The sequence below is a fragment of the Haliotis asinina genome, chromosome 4 (assembly GCF_037392515.1).
Source record: "Haliotis asinina isolate JCU_RB_2024 chromosome 4, JCU_Hal_asi_v2, whole genome shotgun sequence".
NCBI classification, from domain to species: Eukaryota; Metazoa; Mollusca; class Gastropoda; order Lepetellida; family Haliotidae; genus Haliotis; species Haliotis asinina.
The window spans coordinates 22,589,120-22,611,813 of record NC_090283.1 but is presented as its reverse complement, the minus strand read 5'-3'; the positions used below and the strand labels follow the sequence as shown (position 1 = coordinate 22,611,813).

Genomic DNA, 22,694 nt, shown 5'->3' with positions numbered 1-22,694 from the left:
AATTTGGAGCTATCATCATTTGGTCAAAACTGAATTGCGTTCGTTGGAATTTCCGTACTGCGTCTGCCCAACGGAGTCTACCGTTGATTCTCATAATGGGAAGAAATTTCGCAGCCATGACTGAGTTCACAGTCTGTAAATTCACAGAAGGCCAACGTTGATTGTCAAAGACGTCCCTTGGAGATGATACATACCAGCATTATTTCGTGGAAAGAGGACTCTTTCTGGTGTACTATAGATCAAGGAAGACAACTTTGGTCCAAGCATAACAGTACATAGTTGAGGTCTACTCACGATAAGCTCATTATTTTACAAGCGAACTGCATCAGCTCTCACTGCTGACAATATGCAGACTCATTTTTCGGTATTTGGGATTTTACATAGTGTCAGCAGGAAACAGCTTTCTGTACACTGAAATAGATTACGTAGACAATGTGATCAAGATCAAAGGAAGATTGTGATTGATCTGTGTTGATTTCCTGTCTGCAGGGTTGGCAAGTTAACATCAATAATCACCCCTGTGCTTTTCACTTGATTTCCCCCTATGTCATATATCTAAATATACAAACAGCGGAAGATTCTCAGAAGGAGTAGTCACCTCTGTTGGTAACCTGGCGGCCAAGAGCTATGCTCATGATAATCGTCATCGGTTTGTCTGGTCCAGTGTGTTCGGACACTTGACGAAATTTCCATAGACTTATATGTTAATTTAGTGTAGTATAAATAATTTTCATGAATTTGATATTCGTAAGATCCAAGCCAAATTTTGCACTTTTGTGGGAATCATCTTACTTACAATCACATAATTTCTGTTTAATTTTCCATTCTTTATTTATCGAATGGTAAAAATTTAATCGACATATGTACAGTGCTGTGAACTTCTTATCAGGGCGGCCTATGTGATTGTGCATTGTGGAACAGTCGGAAAATTTAAATTCTGAATGTTGGTGCACAGGGCAGAGTGAGTGAGTTCAGTTTTACGCCGCACTCAGCAATATTCCAGTTATATGGCGGCGGCCTGAAATTAATCGACTCTGGACCAGACAATCCAGTGATCAACAACATGAGCCTCGATCTGCGCAATTGGGAACCGATGACATTTGTCAACCAAGTCAGCGAGCCTGACCACCCGATACCGCATAGTCGCCTTGCATGGCAAGCATGGGTTGCTGAAGGCCTATTCTACCCCGGGACCTTCACGGGTTCACAGGGCAGAGACAATTTCAGATTTGCCTGTCAAATTTTACAAAGATTCATCAAAATGTCGCTACTCGAAATTGTCAATTTGAAGCCATCACATGCCATGCAAGTTCCTGGTTCAAACATAGAAGCATTTCTTGTTAATATTTGAAAACGTTACAATGTTCACGATGGTGTTTCAAAGTAACAGGACATTGGGTCCTGTAAGTTTCAGATGTCTGTCTGACCCACTGAAAATTCACAAGACCGACAGAATAAAGTTTAACAAACATTTCAGATTTGACATTTCTTATAATTTGCATTGAAATTATTAACATTATCTGATAACAAACGTAAGATTTCTGAACAGCAAACAAGTGTCATATGCCGCAAATAACAACTTCACACAAAGACATTGTGAAATATTCAGTAGGACACTGGGGCTGGTAGGTTGGTGATTTCTATCTGACCGCTGGTGAATTTGCCAGATTTGTCAAAGGGTCAGACACTATTTGTGAACACTGACGTTATGGTCCATATAGAAACCCATATATCTGCTGGTGTAATCCTTTTTTACTATATCAAAGGTGGCACTTTGGTGCATTGTTCCTGAGCTTCCTAGATGACTGACTATCTCAGTCGAGCGTTGCGTATTGATCCGTGAAGGTCCGGAGTATAACAGGCCTTCAGCAACCCATGCTTGCCATTAAAGGCGACTATGTATGTCGTAAGAGGCGACTAACGGGATCGGATTTTCAGGCTCGCTGGCTTGACTGACACATGCCATCGGTTCCCATTTGCGCAGATCGATGCTCATACTGTTGATTACTGGATTGTCTGGTCCAGACTCGATTTTTTTACAAACCTCTGCCATATAGCTGGACTACTGCTGAGTACGGCGTAAAAATAATCTCTTTCTCACGTTCGGTATCAGTTCATTTTCTAACAGAGTTGTTATCATCTTTAGTGCCCTAATTAACTGACGAGCAAAAGACAGCACACAGGTGGCAATTGCTGCAATCCCAAATTTGAGTTCCTACTGGTAAAATTATTGAAGAATGCTGATTGTATGGTTTGTGTGAACCATCATGTTTCATTTATAGAAAAAAAGCAAAGAAAAAATACATATTAACGTGTTTTGCATAAATGTTTGAAAATTGTGATTATTGTCCTCTGCAACTTTCGTACAGAGGGTATCAGACCTCTTGAAGTCTGAACAATCACTTGACAAAAATCTCACAATAAAATGCCAAGATTGACGTCTGCGCAACGAGGACAGGTCACGGGAATTTCACAAATGGGTGCTTCCAACAGCCGTATTTCAAGGACATTGGGTTGCACAAGACAAACCATAATTCGGCTGTTTAACCGTTTCAATACGACATGTTATTGACCCAGAGCTGGGCGTCCCAGAGTCACAACATCTCAATGGGGTCGCTATCTGCGGATTATTCACCATACCCAAACATGAATCTCATTAACATAATGATCCACTTTTCAGCCGATGCGAATTTTCTCGTGTGAAAGTGCAAATAGACATCACAAACAACTCTGGTTACACGGAATTCCAATTCCTTGTTTCATAAGAAAATGCTATTTACAAAAGAATTTTAATTTAAACTTTAATAACAAGTATGTTTTAGGGTGAGGTGTAGGCAACGTGACCTTAACTAAGAGTGAGTGAGTGAGTTTAGTTTTACTCCGCACTCAGCAATATTCCAGCTATATGGCGGCGGTCTGTAAATAATCGAGTCTGGACCAGACAATCCAGTGATCAACAACATGAGCATTGATCTGCGCAAATGGGAACCGATTACATGTGTCAACCAAGTCAGCGAGCCTGACCACTCGATCTTGTTTGTCGCCTCTTACGACAAGCAAAGTCGCCTTTTATGGCAAGCATGGGTTGCTGAAGACCTGTTCTACCCCGGGACCTTCACGGATCACCTTAAATAAGACGTCATAGACTGTCCCTGTTTGATGAAGTCGGAAAATGGTTCACAATGCATCTGACTCACTGGTTAGAGATGTGATGTGTTTTTTTATGCTTATTTAGTGTAGTTTAGTAACGCACAATGAGATTGATATTATTATAATATCAGTTCCGTACCAGACCGCCAAATATTTCTAGCAGTAGAGCCTTATTTTCAGATTTCCACGATTTCCGAGTTTCCATTTTTCAGTACGATAGAGCACGCTGTTTGCAAAGATTGGAAGGAGCGTTTTAATGCAATATACAAGTGCTTAGATGTATTAAATCATGCTCATTAATAATTATGCATCCAGTTAAATGAATTAATCTGGACTGGTTATTGCACAAAGTTGCGTAATAGGACGGAACCCAGTCAAAAAGAAATCAGTGCGTAATCAAGGTTTTGACTTGCTACGCAACCTGATGTTGACGGTGACGTCATCAGCAGTCACACCATTGGGTCATTGCGTGAGGCTGTTGACAGTGACGACAAGACGACTTCGTGTTGCTGCCATATGGGCCCACCGACAGCAGCGTTGAATGACCTTGACCTTCTAGCATCGTAGGAACCTTCTGCAGTAATCATAACTACATGTCTGTTTAATGTTACAATGTCATTTTGCCGATAAGACAAGTGTATTTCAATGTGCTTGTATATACATTCTCCATTCCATCATCAGATTTTGTTCTTTTTATGTTATTGGAAGAAACACAACCTGTGTACGTTCTTTTGCTCGTCAGTTTATCCTATAATTTGGACATATGTTGAAGAATGTCTTGTCAATTTGTCAAATACATTGAGTTGTATTCTAACCTCTGTCGTCAGGCCCAATGGAAATTCGTCTTTAGAAATGAATAATAATTCTTATTCAGGCACAATATCTCAGCTTTATTAATTTCTCACACAAGCTTAGAATTAGTATGGAAAAAAGGATCAGAATAAATATCTTTTGAGGCTGACAATTCTTAGCCTCAGGTAGTGTCGCTATAGTGGCCATCGATCAGCACTGGTTGTTTCTGTAGTGAGTTTAGTTTTACACCATACTCAACAAGATTCAATGAGCATGGGGTATTAAAATTTACTATTTCTATATGTTGATTTTGTATTAGAGTACAAAATTCGAAACATTCTTGCATGGGTACATACATACATGCATGCATGCATTCATACATACATAGAAGAGAGAGAGACAGAGAGAAAGAGAGAGACAGAGAGAGAGAGAGAGAGAGAGAGAGAGAGAGAGAGAGAGAGAGAGAGAGAGAGAGAGAGAGAGAACCTGTGTCGACAACGACCCTTTCATGAGAACTTGGACTGCTGTCTGTAGCACGCGTGTCGACAAAAAAAACCAGCCAGGCACATTCTGAGAGGGTGTGTCACTCAGGCGTCGAAAAGTCGCATTGAATAACTAACGTTTAAAAACTCCATTAAACAAGACACATGGAAACGATAAATTCAAACATGATCACCACGAATCATATGGTGGTACAGTTTATGTGTTGTTGCTTGGTAAATATTGTCCGTTAACACCGATCAGAAGCAGACGATAAATTCTAATCAAGGGAGGTAATTTGAATGCGCACAAGTTTACTCTCGCTTAACCACCCTTGTTGTGTTCACGAAAAGAAATAAATCATCTCGGTTCACAAATCTGTGTATCTTTACCCTAAATAACTAGGCATGTATTTCCCTCTGACTTATATCGTTTGCATATTCTGAGGTGATACTCAAATTTCGTTTCGATACTTTTAGTTCAACCCGTATTACCAACATGGCCGACCGAGACGTAAAATTCTCTTTCAAACAGCTCTGTGGAAAGCGTTTCGATGTTGTTGATGGAAAAGACAACCAAGACGATTTACTAAAATGGTGCCTACAGTTTCCATTTTCAAATCCACACCTTTGTCACGCAAGTCATGGCTCTAGACAGTGACGCTTAGACAGTTGCTAAGGACTCAGATGCAGAACATTCTTGAATCACACTTGTTCACTTGTTTAATTGGGCATTGGTATGACCAATACAGGTGCTTGTGATTGACGCAAGGTGCTTCATAACACCCTTGCTTATCAATCAGAATGCAAAATGTAAATCGCGACCTTCTCTTGACGTCAAAATGTGCGTGGCGGTTATTTACTGTACAACTGACACACATACCTTGTCGGCATGTGCAAACATAACTGATATGTACACCAGGTACAGTTTTGTGTACAGAAACGTACCCAACGGCGAGTCTATTCACTATGTTTTCTCGACTGAAATTATAGTTATAACGTGAAATGCATTCAATATCGCTTTACATAAACAATGAGCATACACAATAATGACTCACTGATTATTATTATTATGCTAATTTACATATATAGCGCTGATATCCAGTTCAGCTGATCAAAGGCAGTTTGTTTTAACCTTGATCATTGGATGTCCTTCACAACAGCACATCAGATTTTCAATCTCAACTCAATCACCCGATCCCGTTAGTCGCCTCTTGCAACAGACAGAGTTTCCTGAATATCAGTTCTAACTGGACCTTCACAGGTCTCTTCAACTGTCATATGATTATTACGGTTATGGCACGGAAATGCTCTTAATATCAAACACTCTCTGGATGCAAGATTCATCATTTATATGCCACCATATTAAATGCTGGAATACTGCTGAGAGTGGGCAAATATGTAAGAAAACATATCACTGTTACAGAGAAACGATATGATAGGATTCCAAGTTACAATAGGCCCCAACGTTAAGCAACCCATGTTAAGGCTGGATCAGGTCATAAAACTGGTCACGTAATTGTGTGTCATTCTGTGAAAGCATCAGCTGTCGCTCATAACATCAATCATTGTACTTGAGTAACACGTTTGGTGTGACATGACAGATAAGATGACCCCCCTCTACAAGCCTTCCCAATCCAACCTCATTAATAAAGCAGGGTGGAGTGGATCACATCGCCAGGGCTTACAAATTCTTATAATTACAATGAAAACTGCATTTGCTGCTTTGTGTTGTCAAGTGTACAACTCCTGCAAAAGTGATCGTCAAAACTAAAATATTTCTAGGACCCTTTTGAGCTGACAAAAGAAATTTAGCTTATCTGTAAGACTGCAGAATACCTGATACCTTCTGCCATCTTTGAAGTGTACTTTAGAAGTGCACAAAAAAATGTCAGGTTCTGGGTTAGTTTAGGCTTAGGGTAACATGACACTAAACAATATGGATGGTAGGTATCTGGTATTCTGTAGGTGTACCAGCTAATCTTTAGTTACTGTGCGTACAATAGAACAGCAACTTGTTCCAGGTCAATGAAAGGAAGAATGAAGATACAGATGTACAGCTTTGACCAACCATTTCAAGCCTACCAGAAGGAACATTTTGGACAGGTAAGCAGGCTTGTCATTTTAACTGTATCAGCCCATGATATCAGTTTAAAACTAACACAGATCCAATGTTCAGAAATCCTTTGCCAGCTTGATTTTGTGTAATTATATTCTTATTTATTTTGCTGTGGTATTGAGGAAGGATTTCCCTTCCTTCTTCATCTTTCAGTGACAGATTGAGGGAATCAGGTTTCTTGCCGTTTTGAGACCTGTGAAGGGCCAGGGTAGAATAGGCCTTCAGCAACCCATGCTTTCCATAAAAGGCGACTATGCTTGTCATAACAGGTGACTAACAGGATCGGATGGTCAGGCTCACTGACTTTGTTGACACATCGGTTCCCAGTTGTGCAGATCAATACTCATGCTATTGATCACTGGATTGTCTAGTCCAGACTTGATTATTTACAGGCCGCCACCATAGAGCTGGAATATTGCTGAGTGCAGCATAAAACGAAACTCACTCTCTCACTCACTTATTTTGCTGGGGTATTGATCATGAGGAAGGATTTTCCTTCTTTCTTCATCTTTCAGCAACAGATTGATTCGTGGATAAAGCTGGTTACATCTGATTTGTGTGAATGCTTTTGCTGTCATAGGAATTTAGTTTGAATGTGAGACTGCTAATCTTTTGTCATTGCATTATGTTTTTCTCTTCAGAGTATTTTTGTAATTGTTTTATTTATTTTGTGTATTTATTGAATGATAACAGTCACGAAATTTATGAAATCTCATGGCACACACACCTTTGAGATTGTTGTGTAATAAATCTCTCTCGTGTTATCATTACAGGACTTCATGAATGATCCTGAAGTTTTGTCAACGTTACAAACTGTGTCTGCTACCTGTCGCTGGAGCCCTGTGGGTAGGTAGTATGTCGTGACTGCTACCTGAAACTTATTATGAAGGCTGTTAATAATATGCTGAATTGCTCTGTATCACAAAATTCATATCACAGTTTGAAGGGCACACCCAATGAATACACAAAAGTTTGCCTTCCATTTCTAGGAATATCTAAGGATTCATCTTGGCTCTGTCTAAGGCTGATATTGAGTGATTGAATGAGTTTAGTTTTACACCACATTCAACAATATACCAGTTATATTGTAGTGGTGTGTAAAGAATTGAGTCTGGACCAGAAAATATAGTGATCAACAGTATGAGCACCAATCTAATAAATAGGGATACAATGACATGTGTCAACCAAGTCAGGGAGCCTGATCACCCTTCCTGTTAAGTCACCTCCTGATACATGCATCTTTTACTGAAGATCACTTCTAACAGGTGGTTGTGTTTTCTAACTTGGGAATGAATCCCTTTAATTGACTTTACATCTTTGCTATATCAGGTATCCCAGCAAAGTCTGTGAAGGTCAAGTCCATCCCGTGTTCTGTTCTGTCCATGTCATTTTTTGACCGTCTCTATGAGAACAACATTGCTAGAGAGAGTGGACATCTACATAAATGCCTTGATGAATTCTATGAAGACTTTACAATCGCAGATGAACTAAGAAAGGTATGGACATCGTGCATTCTGTCACAGATTTTCTGAGGTCAGTTGTGTCCCTGGTGATCTGAGGTCATTTGTGTCACTGGTGATTTTCTTCTCTAAACCCAAGTAATTCTGTCTATTATCCTCAGTACCATGTTATTTTGGGGATTACCATTCTCAGTAAAGTGCAGATTCGATTATGGTAATCGTTTGGTTGAGTCCCACCCAAGATTCAAATCCACACATCCAGAGACCGGCACCTAAATGCCAGCACCCAGTGTCAGCCATCAAACCCTCTCAGCCATTCACTTAGCCACTCAGTTTCTCAGCTACTGTGGCTTACTCAACCAGATGGGACTCAACTCAACAAGAGTACTAGAATCTGTACTTTACTGAGAAAATTCATTCCAAATGAGACATATGTTACATCTGACCACTTTCTAAACATCATTGTGTTTTTATCAGCCTCTGCAAAATTCAGTGTCTAGTTATCGTTATTATCATCATTTCAAAATGGGGGCCACCAGCATCTGTCTGTCTGTAGTGTTAATTTCCCACTTTCAAAGCATAATCAGTGTACATTTCTTGTCGAAACTTATTATACCTATCATCCTTGTGGTAAACATGTTTGCCTTTGACAGTTTTGGATCTTTGCTGTTAGTATTCTCTTGACATATTGGACAATGTACTCATTGTGACAGGAAATGTTTTTTTCAACTGTTTGTGCTTTTTAAAGACTTTTTCTGTGACGATTTCTTTTTTATGTTTTAATCTCTGGTACTGGACCCAAGATTTCTTACAACCTGTAACCACATATTTTGTGTTTAGGCATGATGGAAAATGTCATACATATTCCTTTTCACAGGGATGGCAATCTTCTGTGGATCCACAGATTTCCACCGATTTTATTTCAAACTGATCTATTTAGTGAATTGTCCCAACCCCCATTCGATTATATAATATTAAGTTTTCAGCTGGAAACCGATTTGCCTATTTTGAAAGTCATTACTGATTTCCAACATAGGTGCTTTGATGTGTGCAACATGTATTGTCCTATGAGAATTTCTGATACATGATGACAGGTTCTAGGTGTGTATTTATTTGTTGGAGTGGTATTTTGGAAGTTAGGGAAGTTAGGAACTACAATATAGAACAACCTTTATGGATAACACCTTCTTTAATTCATGAGTGGTAATGAAAAAGTTGTTACTTATAGAGATTGTTCTCTGTTGTGTGTGTATTTTCTGAGTGGGACAGGTTGTAGATGTGTGTTTATTGGCTGTGTGGGACATGTGCCTGATGTGTATTTATTTGCTGTGTGAGACAGGCCCCAGGTGTGTATTTATGTTCTGTGTGGGAGAGACCTGAGATATGTGTTTATTGGCTGTGTGGGACAGGCACCTGATGTATATTTATTTACTGTGTGGGACAGGCCCCAGGTGTGTATTTATTTTCTGTGTGGGACAGGCCCCAGGTGTGTGTTTGTTGGCTGTGTGGGATAGGCCCCAAGGGTATATTTATTGGTTCTGTTGGACAGATATCAGGTGTGTTTTTATGTGGGACAGGCTGTAGGTGTGTGCTTATTGGCTGTGCGGGACAGACTCTAGGTGTATCGTTATTATAGTTTTCGAACAGTGCGGGACAGATTTCAAGTGTTCAGTATTTTTTGTGGTGACAGACCCCAGGTGTTTGTTTATTGGATGTGTTCGACAGTGTGGGACAGACCTCAGGTGTGTGGTTCTTTGTTGTGTTTGAGAGGCTCCAGATATGTGTTAATGGCTGCATAGGACAGGCGCCAGGTGTGCGTTTATTTTCTGAGTGGGACAGACCACAGGTGTGTTGTGACTATTGTCCTTTTTTCCAGGTGCTGTTACTGGAAGATTCTGATAACTACGACACATTCAGTGATGCAGACCGAGATGAGTTCTTGTTCCGCCTCTTCAAGCATGTGTGTCTAGGAGGCCAGCTCTGTCAGTATGAGGACGTGCTGGACAAGTACCTCGAGTTTACCAGGGCTCTCTACAAAGAACTCATCAGGTAGGACGTCAATGATACACTGTGGTACACTGACTCAATGACATAATGATACACTGGTACAGCGATACACTGATACACTCGTACAGTGATACACTAACAAATAATTCAATGATACTTTGACACACACTGATGCACTGAAGCATTCATAAAGTGATATGTATCTCTCTCCAACTGGCCCTGTTGTCAGCTGACACTATTCACATTTGTAGATGTGAGTCTCTTCTTGATGCTATCTCTCTGGAATCAATTAAGGGCAGTTCTACCATGACTTCAATAAATACTGGATTGTGATTGGTTCATCAAAGTCATTCAGAGGTATATAATCATGTTACCCACCTCTGATTTTCCAACAGAGTGTGTATTGTTTTTAAATCTTCATATAGCAGTTATGGTAGAATGAAGATAAATGTACTGTCTTATATAACAAGGTATATAACGAAATTATAATAGCTCTGATTTTTTTTTATTTATAACCTTATGCTATACAATCAGTTCTAAATCTATTTCAAATTTCATTATATACCTCTGATTTTCCAACACAGTATGTTTATCTCCTAATTAACAACCTGGCCCCGATTTCTCGAAAAAAAATGAAGTTTTTACTCAAATCTCAAACTGAGTTTCACAATTTGAAACAGCTGAATTTTTAACTCAACTGCATTTCTAAATATAAAAACCCGAACACCTTAAGTCATCTATCCACGAAACTCAACTGTTTAATATAGTTTGAGTTGTGTACCGATTTCAGTTCATTCTGTGAAAAGCGTTTTCTCAAATTTGAAATATCTCAGACTTAAGTCAAAACTCAGACTTAAGTTTGTTTCGAGAAATCGGTGCCTTAACATTTTCTAATCTAAACTGAAGCCATACCTTTTCAATGTTACTGTCTAACGTTTCACGTGAAACATTTATCAAGTGATATATAATAATAATAAATCTTATAATGCGCCTTTTCCATGCACAAGGTCCATGCTAAAAGCACTAACAAAGTGGGTGGATAATACACAAATATACATAATGAGAGTCAGGTAGCTAGTAATAATACAGTGAAAACAGATGAGTCTTCAGCAATCATTATAGGAATTAAAATCAGCTGCTGATATATTTTTGTCCCCAATGGGCCCTGTTGTCAGTTGACAAAATTCATTGTAGATCTGAATCCTCATACACTAGTTTAGTTTACACTGTAGTTTAGTTTACTCACTCAGTGACTCAGAGATGTGTCATGTAAATTTTTAAGAAGGTTTCTAGGAGGGGATGTTTAAGTCAAGATAGAATAAAGTGAGGTGAGATAATGCTTTATTATCCTGTGGGAAATTTGGTTACAGCGTATCATGTCTCATTTAAACAACAACAATCAAGAAGCAATACAGGCTATTATAGGACTCACTCACTCACTCACTCACTCACTCACTCACTCACTCACTCACTCACTCACTCACTCACTCACTCGCTCACAGCTATCTATCTTTACTTCTATCATACTGTATTGTATGTATTTATGTTGTTGAATTTTTAAATTTCTAAAACACAAGGCGATAAAAGTTGGGGACAATCTTTCTCTGTCTCATTCATGGTAAGGCCATTTCTGAGTGTCCCCCTCTCAACTATCTATCTCTTCTTCTTTTGTACAGTACTTTTGCAAGTATTTACAGTGTATTTTTAAATCTCTAAAGCAGAGAGTAATGAAAGTCAGGGAGACTTTATTTGGTCCCATTAATTTCTTGTGATTATTTATGTTTTAATCTACGTGAAAGTCAATGCCTGTTCATTTCAGAAGTGAAACCAAGGGACATAACTCTTGCTGGATTAGATTTCTAGTCCTCTGGCTGTCTGTGAGGAGTTTTCACTGCAGTCATATTTGCCCAGTATAGAAAAATTCTGTGTTCTGTTGCAGCGTCCAAAAGAACCCTGAAACCAAGGAGCTCAGCATTGTGTCCAGCGTCTTCTCAATACAGGCAGAGGTAAGCTTTTTCCTTGTGACAACTCAATAGAACCAGAACCATGAGATAAGAAGCATGCGTATTGTAATAAGCAACCAAGCAACCAAGCAACCTTGTGCGCCTGTCCATTTTCCGTTGGTATATATTTTACCATATCTTTGACTACAGGTGATATTTTGAAAATATATGTCTATGTATAGTTCATGATCAATGAAACCATAACTTCCACAGGTCATCCTACCCTTTTATCTAACAGTAAACCTGACTGGTCTAAAGAATGATTCCTTGTTTCGTTAAATTTGTTGTTGCGCATGTTTTACACAAGGAGAGTTACAAGTCCCTTGTGCTAATTGCATGATGAACATGTAGAGACCATTCTTGCCAAAGATACTGACTATTCTGACTTTGCCTGTTTGTCTCAATTTGTAAAGTTTGCTTTTGCATATGTTTTAGTTTGCCTCACTATAAGTAATTCTTTGACAAGAGTAATTTAACACCTTACCTCAGTTTCCTGTTTTCAATACAGGACTGGTTACATGTTGACAGGGCCAGCAACATTTTTCAGTTATCAGCCCGGTGGGCTGCCTGGTTTTATTTGGAGTTTCATACACTGCCCATTCGAAATTCAGAAAAAAACTAATAATCCTGAAAATGGTCCATTCTCCAAGTTCTTTATCCCAGTCCCTGGTTAAACAGTTTAGAACTATAAGGATTAAGGACTCCCCTCTGTCTCATCATTCCATGTAAGATAGCTCACTCCCCATTAAGTAGCAATAGCCAATCACATTCAGTTTATTGTATAAATATTAGGTCAGACCAATTTTATTTCTTGTTTTACAGTTTTCTGTCCTCTGAATACCTAAAAGCAGGTGGGGAAAAAATGAAAATAAAATTTTCAATCAAAGTAATATTGTTTCGAAATACTAAATTATCTCACTTTTGGCAATTATTGAAGTGAATATGGGTAAAAAACCTAAAAGGTATTTTCTTGTGAGCTTACATTTGTAACCAATAAAAACATTAGGATTTTATTTTCTGAGCTCAGCGGATCCGTAAAACAAGAAATGAAATCGGTCTTGCCTAAACACGGAATGAAAATGTTAGGCAGTATTGTTTAGAAACCCAGGTGAGGTCTTCTGCGTTTGAAGGGATTGTACAGGCTATGCCTGTCCTTGTGTGGAGATGGTAACAAAATGCTTACTGGAATTGTGAGGAAAAATATGTCATTCAGAAACTGTATTGTTTGCTTGTTTAACCCTCTAAATTCAGATTTATGTTACGCCTGGTTCCCATTTGGGCCACAATGGGTCTATCGCACCCATACTCTGCCTGTAGTTTCAGGCAGCAGCCTTACGATTGTCATATGATTGTACCATCGCTCCAACCTCTACAATTTATTCAGACAGTGGAGTTTTACAAATTAATAAAATCGTAAACCCATGGACTGTAAGTGGCATTGCACAGGCACTGCATAGGCACCAAACAGAGACTTATAATCGTGCAGCAAATGCACAGTTTGTTTTAATTAAAGGATTGATGGATTAGGGGGATATCTGCACGGCCATTGCATGATCAACGTGCGTAATTTTTGATATTAGATACTGTGTATTTGGTTTTAGTCAGTGTCTCATTATCAGCTTTTGATCCTTTTGCAATCAATCCTCATGACATTTCAAGGGAAGCTACTCTGACATGTAACTGACAAGTAAGCCAAGTGACATCTATAGTTACATGATTTTAGTGACAGTTTTCTTCAGGTAATAACTTGTAGACTGTTGGTTGAATTGTTTTCAAACTGAAGGACCACCTTGTTCGTCTAAAGAAGAGATGCAGTGGAAATGTTGATTATGATCTTTATTCGTATTTTTTGAGAACTACAACAAATTACAAATTTATGTTCAGATATCTCAATCGCTTCAACTTCTAAGCTTCTTTACTGTTTACAACTATCACATCTGGGTTAGAATGAATCTTCAGTAACCCATGCTTATCGTAAAGGCCATCGGGTGATCAGACTCGCTGACTTGGTTGACATGTGTCATCATATCCCAAATACAAAAGTATAGCCTGACAGAAAAAAACACTGGACTGGTACATCTGAAAATAAGTTATTTTCTGTCAGGCCAGCAAATTTGTATAACACGCTGTTCCAGTGTCCAGTTGACTTTCCAATGTCAGTTATGTTGTTCATCTTGAAAATCAACAAGAAAATCGGCCAGTATAGTGGAAAAATTATGAGTGAATCTACATGTGCCACTGTACCATTGTACAGTATTATCAATTTTGAAGTTATGTCACCCCTTCACAGGGGCTTGAGAATCAGGATATTTAATCTGAACTCATCGCAGCTGTATGATTTTGAATGGAGTTACCCAGTTATCAAATGGTTCTTCAGTATAATAACTGTCAGATTGAACGTGATATTATTCAGGTTAATGTTCTTCATATAGCAGGGGTTAAAAAATCCCATTGTCTAACACACTGGACAAGTCAGTTGGGGCAATGAAATAGTCGTATCTTACTTGTCCATGGGCTACTATATAATATCTGATTACTGTTTCAAACTGCAGTTAAAATGGAATTTATTTTCAAATTTGCTCAAAATGACTCTGTTAAATTTCACAATGATAATAAAGTAGAGTTATCTTTGTTTACTATTTGTCACTTCTCGATAACTAGTCCCTAAATATTAACATCAAATATCTATTGATTTATTTTTTCATAATTGCATCATCATGACTATGTCATAAAAATCAGGGCACGTGGAAAATTAGTCATGACTTTCTTGAAGTCACTTGTCTTTTAAAAAAAAAAAATGGAACCCTTGATATAGGTGTCAGTGATAGATATCTGGGTAGTCAGATTGTAGTGATGGATTGACTAATATCATTCTCTGTGATCACTGACAGATCAGATTGGACTGTGATCAACTGACAGATCAGATGAGCATAGAGTTCTCCAGTAGAGCTATAGGGTTTCTGATGACAGTCTGTGTGATATTGATCTGCTGAGCAAGCATCAGCCAGCTCAACATGCTGCACGAAGGGATCTCAACACCTTGGTAATCCTAGCCCCCTTTCTCTGTTGTAACTGCCCATGTGGTGTTGTCAGTGAAGTTGATTAGTGCAGAAGGCAGTGTCTGTGGGAGAGAACTGAGACTCCTTTACCTCTCAGAACTCGCTCTAATGTTTCAGCAGAGGGTTGAAATTAATTGCTCAAGGATAACATGAATTAGGGCTGAAGGGGATGTAGTTGGCACAGGTACTACATTAATCTACCCCAGGTACGTTTCTGTACACAGAAATGTACCCTAGCCAAAGTAAAGAACAGAATCGTAGCCGGTTCCCTAAATGGCAGATGAATCCACTTTTCTCAAGCCCAACCTGAAACCGGTTTGTGGTGTTGTTCCAGTTGGCCTGACTTCGAGCACTTTCTTGGCATCAAAAATCGTTTTATTCACCTTGTATTCTAATGCAATCGAATATGAAGCTGATAATTTATAACTGACAGCCAAAGGAAAGGCATATTGTTGTTGATGCCTTTGATCCTTCCCTGAGCATATTGGAAGTAATGATGTTTCAGGAGGTTGTTGACAATATGCTCTTAAAAAAAATAAGGGAACTTTACTTTCAATGTACGATTGTCGAAATTGGGAGATATATGGGATTAAGTCAATCTTGATATGATAATGGATGATTTGAGAATGCGTCACCACATGGATTTCATTCAAAGCAATGCTATTCGTCCAGTTATCCCCCTTGTTAGATAACTGGAGTATGACATGAATATTTCAGGTTTACAATTTTCAGTCAGTACTGTGTGATTTGACCCTGAAAACCCTGACCATGCACAGATGCAAGAAAATTATTGGAAAAAATGGTCTACAGTGATTTATCGACCTGCATGAAAAGCGTCAAGATTCATAATGACACCCATGCACGTGTAGGAGACTCCCATGTTGTGCACATGCTTCCTGTGCATAATGTGTTTTCGTGTGGTTGTAACGTGAAATGATACTGCATACACAAGATGAATGTCATTGTAATGTTCCTCAATGGGTTTTCTTTCTACCAGACTTCAAAGTTCAGGTTCCCCTACTTGTTTTGAAGAATACAATTCATCAAAGGATATCTCTGACATGACATGGGGTGGCCTAATGGTTAAAGTGTCTGCTCTTCATGCTTAAGCCCTGGGTTTGCTTCTACATAGGTACAATGTTTACAAACCTTTCCTTGTGTGACCTTTACTCAGAATAATGATAACGTTTCAGCAGATGGTTGAAAAAGATTCCTCCAATTTAGGATATCTCCCACATGAGATGGGGAGCATTGGGTGGCCTGGTGATTATATCATTTGGTCATCATGAGAAAGCTAAAGGTTTGATGTCAGACATGATAATCCGGGACGTGAGATAATAAGGCCAATTATTTAGTGTCAACTCCACGGTGCACAGCCATGCTAGAAGGGCATACAACATAATGGACATTATTACCTTTGTTAACCCAGGCTGCATGTGAGACTCAAGGGTTTGCAGTGTAATGTGAAGCCCATCTCTCTTGTGCCAGCCATGATATTGCTGGCATATTGCTTAGCAGGGCATGAAAGTAATCAATCCATGTGGACCTGAATGAATTGATTCCTTGGATTTATGCTTAGTATTTTCCATAACAAGTCTGTATTTTGCGAGGAATCCGAATAGGAACCTAATTATGCTATGTGGTTGGTTTCTGAGAAAGCTGCTGGCCATGTATCAGATGCTGCAGTTATGTCGTCACCAAGGACCTGATTCGGATGGTAGTACTGGTATTATAAATATCTTGATTTTGATGAGGTACTGGTACAGGTACCTATATTTACTCAGACTTTGATCAGACATTGGTGCTGTTTTGGTGATATTGTGATTTTCATCAGACACAGGTGCTGTTTTGGTGATATTGTGATTTTCATCAGACACAGGTGCTGTTTTGGTGATACTGTGATTTTGATCAGACACAGGTGCTGTTTTGGTGATATTGTGATTTTGATCAGACACAGGTGCTGTTTTGGTGATATTGTGATTTTGATCAGACACAGGTGCTGTTTTGGTGATATTGTGATTTTCATCAGACACAGGTGCTGTTTTGGTGATACTGTGATTTTCATCAGACACAGGTGCTGTTTTGGTGATATTGTGATTTTGATCAGACACAGGTGCTGTTTTGGTGATATTGTGATTTTCATCAGACACAGGTGCTGTTTTGGTGATACTGTGATTTTGATCAGACACAGGTGCTGTTTTGGTGATATTGTGATTTTGATCAGACACAGGTGCTGTTTTGGTTATATTGTGATTTTGATCAGACACAGGTGCTGTTTTGGTGATATTGTGATTTTAATCAGACACTGGTGCTGTTTGATGATAAGGAGATTGGGATAGACACTCAGTGGTGTTTTGATGATATTGATAACAGCTGTGATAATGTTAACAAATTTATAATCACTTGTGTTGGTATGTCATTGAGATTTTCATCAGAAACAGGAACTCAGGTCTGTCATTGAAATTTTGGCCAGACACTGGTGCTGTTGCCATGTTTTGAGATTTTGATCAGACACTGGTGCTGTTGCCATGTATTGAGATTTTGATCAGACACTGGTGCTGTTGCCATGTTTTGAGATTTTGATCAGACACTGGTGCTGTTGTCATGTTTTGAGATTTTGATCAGACACTGGTGCTGTTGCCATGTTTTGAGATTTTGATCAGACACTGGTGCTGTTGCCTGAGATTTTGATCAGACACTGGTGCTGTTGCCATGTTTTGAGATTTTGATCAGACACTGGTGCTGTTGCCATTGAGATTTAGGCCAGACACTGGTGCCGTTGCCATGTTTTGAGATTTTGATCAGACACTGGTGCTGTTGCCATGTTTTGAGATTTTGATCAGACACTGGTGCTGTTGCCATTGAGATTTAGGCCAGACACTGGTGCCGTTGCCATGTTTTGAGATTTTGGCCAGACACTGGTGCTGTTGCCATTGAAATTTTGATCAGACATTGGTGCTGTTGCCATGTTTTGAGACCATGATGTGGTTCATAGAAGCATTATTGATTTGAGATGATGAAAAATATAATGTGAACACACTCTGTTTAAAACCACATCTGAAGGCAGTAATTGGGCCCCATCTGGTCATGATAGAGGCAACTTAATGTACTGAGGGGCCATGGTGCTCAACTGTTTCCTGGGTAAAATATGTGAAGTCCATTTGTTATTTGCCCACGGTCATATTGCTGGAATATTGCTGAAAGTGGTGTTTAAAAAATGTACTCACCTCACTCTCCTCTTTCGCTCACCCACCCACTTGCCTACTAAACCACTCACTCAAGAACTGTTTCCAGGCAACTGTGTAGTTTGGTTTAGACTAACACTTAGTCTCTGAATATACATAGTTTTGATAAAAACAAATAAAACCATTCCAATTGAAAAGGAGCCCCAGAACCTTAGGGCTGTACCACTGCAGGGAGAGTTAGGCAGTAGGGAAAATAATCACTGTGATGCATATGCAGGGAGGGTTAGGCAGTAGGGAAAATAATCACTGTGATGCATATTTGCTTACTGTTTTGTGTAACAACAAACACACATGCAAATGCACAACCATGCATGCACACACGCACGCACACATGACCACAAGCTGTAACACAGAATCAGAAATATGTTTTACCAATGGTCTTTTGCATGTATATTTATCAGATTACTTTTTTATCAATGTCCTCATTGTTGTAAACATGTTCCCTGTCTCATTCACAATATATGGATTTCCTCTTCTAAACATGTTGTGATGTTAGGAAGGGCATTCCAATATTGATTTTACTCTGCACTTCTTTGTAGAACGTCCTTGGATTCAAGACAACACTGCTGAAAAACTGTTCAGTGTTTACACATCAAACATGTGCTTTATGCACTGGTAGTGTAAGTCCAACAAAAACCGATATGCATGAACAATGTTTTATTCTTTTAGAAAAACACCAATCAGCTCTCTTTATTTGTCTTGAAATGCAGAAACTTTTTCGTTTTCTTTAAGTGGTAGCAGAAAATCAGGAAGCTCCCTTTTGATTCTGTCCATTCACTATTCACCTCCTAACGAAACCTTGAGTGAGCGAGAGTGAGTGAGTTAAAGTTTTTACTGCTTTCAGCAATATTCTGTCAAATATCCCAACAACATGAGAAATGGAGTTCCCACACTACCAAAATAGGGAATTGAACCTGGGTCTTTGTAGTGATGAGGGAATGCTTTAACCACTCGGCTACCCCACCACCCCCAAATGATGAATAATTGGTTCTTTTACTTGTGTTTCCATCTTGGTTGATAATTTCCATGTCAGCAGCATCAAGTTCGGAAATGTTTGAGGGGGCTGATGCATTTCTAAAGAAGTTAAGGCTACTGCACTGCAGAAAACGAGAATTTTATTGCATTCATGTTTGGACATTGTTTTGAGATTTGTCAACAGCTACCAGGCTTAGTAACCCCATTGCTTCAGCAAAAACTTCAAGGCCATATATTTGTATCATGTTTAACAGCTTATACGAGAGGTAAGGTTCATATACTCTTCAAAAAATGTATGGAAACTTCATCTTTTTATTTACATAAAAAATATTTAGGAGATTTATCGGTGTCAATCAATGTTGATATGATAATATTGAATGTTTCAAAAGTGCATCTCCATTTGCACTTCCTTACAACCATAGCTATTTGGAATGTAGTTGCTTAGCATGGAATGTAGTTTGCATGTGTACGATTTTCATTTTAAAACAAATGACTGGAAACAAACACTAACAAATGTATGATGCAAGATGAGTGTCAAAATTAATGTACTAAGTGATTTCTCCACCTTCTTGAAAACCGTCAAAATCAAGAATGGGATCCCATGCACATGTATGGGGCTCCTGCGTTGTGCACGTGCATATCATGCGTTGTGTTTAGGGGAGGTGATAGAGGGAAATGGTGATGCGTTCATAAGATGTCTGTCCTTGAAATGTTCAGGTTCCCCTATTGTTTTTGAAGAGTATAGCTCCCATGAACAAGGATGTTGGTTTGACCGTTCTGAGAATATTCAAGACGTAACAGGTTATATTTGGGATTACACTTTCGCAGTAAAGTACAGAGTCTAGTACTTTTGCTGTGTTGAGTGCCATCTGGCATTTGAATCCACACCCTCTGAGTCAGACACCTAATCACCAGCACACAAAAAAGGATGCCTAACCCAGTCAGCACTGTGGCGTCCATAAAAATGGAATTAGACAACTGGTAGTCTAGACCACAGACTTTGTGTACCCACTGATATGTGTAAATTGGCACGGTTCCCACAGCCGAAGGGTATGATTATACAATGCCGTTTAGAAAGTGGTCAAGTGTAAATCATGTTGTATTTATGATATCACTCTCTCAGTAAAGTACAGATTTGAATGATTTTGTACTTGATGTGTCAGCAATTGATCATATCAGATATTTATTGGATATCACCAGTCACTTGTGTATTATATTACAACCTTTTCATGTGAACAGTTTGCTTGTCGACAGTCTGTGAGACTTGTTGCAGTTATCAAAGGTCCAGTGCATACCAGACACCTGGTTGTCAACAGTTTGTCAGACTGGTTGACGACTTGCAGTTGTCAAAGATTCAGTTTGTTACTCACTCAGCAGTCAATGATTTGTCTGGCAATTTGTCTGACTGTTTGCAGTTATCAAAGGCTCCATGCATATCAGATGCATTGTTCTCAACAATTTGTCACACTGGTTGCACTTATGGAAGATTCCGGTTATGTTGCTTATTAAAAGGTAAATCCTTATGAAACTCAAAATTGTCAACAGTGTATCAGACTGTACATACAGTTATCACATGTAAATGTTCAGTTCATTGGAGACACACAATTGTTAACAACTATTCATCCCGTGTCTGCAAGAAATGTCAACTTCAGAGTTGGAAATATTTGTCCACAATGTTTAGACCATTGTCTTTTATCTAGTTAAAATGTGAGACAGTTTATAAATTTACATGTACAAGTCACTGACGTGATGAAGGGAGAAAAAGCAACGAATTAAAACCACTAAAGAAACGTTCATCCTTAAGTGTTTCCTGTTTCCAGAAGTGTGAATCATGCATATTAGACACTTTCCTCATCCCAACTTTCTAAACCATTCCATCTGTGAGAGTAGTTATCATGCTGTCCACAATGTGTTTTCCTGTCTTGCAGAGTTAGTCTGTCCTTTCCAGGTGGAAATTACATATTCATGTTGTCATCCTATCGTGATGGAACACAAATATCAACAAGTTGTCCTGGTGTTCTGAAGAGTGTTAATGCTTCATGCAGGTGGAACACAGAATGTTATTAATTTGTCATCCCACATGTGGAACACATATAAGCTATTGGACATTCCTTTCAACCGACATACTGGTTTGTATAGTTGATCTGCTTTGTGCAGGTGAAACACGGGATGTTACTAATTTGTCATCCCAGGTGTCAACTGAATATAAACTGTTGGCCATTCTTATTGAAGTCTTATTGGCTTGTATAGTAGATCTGCTCTGTGCAGGTGAAACACAGGATATTATTAACTGTGGAACACATGTGTGTTATTGAACATTCCAGTCAACTGTCCCACTTGCTTGTAGAGTTGATTTGCTCTATGCAGGTGGAACACAGGATATTATTAACTGTGGGACACATGTGTGTTATTAAACATTCCAGTCAACTGTCCCACATGCTTGTAGAGTTGATTTGCTCTGTGCTAGTGAAACACAAGACTTCAACACTTTGGTCATGGGACACACTTTCACCTTTCTGTCTGTCATAGAGAGTTGATATCACTTGGTGAAGATGAAACATATCAACAGTTCCTAGTCTGTGTGGCACAGATCAGACCTGTCAATGACAATGGCATTACTGGTTACTCAGGTTTCATCTGCTCTGTACAGGTGATGTACAAGATGGCATCACTCTGCCATGTTATGTATTGGAGAGTAGCTGTTAGCTTTCAAACTGACTGTCTTTCAGAGTTGATCCACAACTGAATTAGAAACACATGAAACATATCACAAGCTTGATGGACACTAGCTGTCAACAATCAGTATTACACTACAACTTTTTTATCTTCTCTGTGCTGGTGAAACAGTTGCCAACATTGTTATCGCAACTGTTAACCACATATTAGCTGCTTAGTCGACACCATCTGTCATCAATCTGTCTTATTGCTCTGCAAGTTCAGTATCTTGGTGAAACAATTGTTCTCAGTGTCATCCCAGCTATTAACCTTATATCATCTGCTTGGCAGACATATATTGTGTTGCAAGTTTAGTATCTTAAATTGGTGGAACAATTGTCATCCGAGCTCCAGATAAACTTTTGACCATGTAGGTTACAATGATACCCACCATCTTTTTTAAATCTGGGTATTCATTTCAGATAAATGTAACTGGTGCAACATTGTTTTATTCAATAACACCAGATCAGTATCATTCCTTGTTTTATGGATCTGCTTGTCACATTCTTTCTAGTGTAAGAAGATAAATATAAATTAAGTTTTCCCCACTCAAAAAATAAAATCCCAATGTTTTTATTGGCCAAAAATGTAAACTTACAAGAAAAATGTTTTTAGATTGTTTTTTGTCCCTGAAATTGCTAAAAGTATAATACTTAGAGTATTTGAAGGAATATTACTTTGATTGGTGAT

General features: G+C 38.8%; 1 protein-coding gene across 1 annotated transcript in view; it reads left to right on the top strand.

Moving 5' to 3' along the window:
• The first annotated feature begins 4,905 nt into the window (after positions 1-4,905).
• The window catches only part of LOC137281392 (cilia- and flagella-associated protein 300-like), a 43,508-nt gene continuing 25,719 nt past the window's right edge, over positions 4,906-22,694 (top strand). Inside the window, exons 1-6 of the mRNA XM_067812589.1 lie at positions 4,906-5,018; positions 6,446-6,527; positions 7,314-7,386; positions 7,870-8,036; positions 9,877-10,049; positions 11,947-12,013. Coding sequence (XP_067668690.1) covers positions 4,921-5,018; positions 6,446-6,527; positions 7,314-7,386; positions 7,870-8,036; positions 9,877-10,049; positions 11,947-12,013 — 660 coding nt within the window. The 5' untranslated portion in view covers positions 4,906-4,920. The remainder of the gene's footprint in view (positions 5,019-6,445; positions 6,528-7,313; positions 7,387-7,869; positions 8,037-9,876; positions 10,050-11,946; positions 12,014-22,694) is intronic.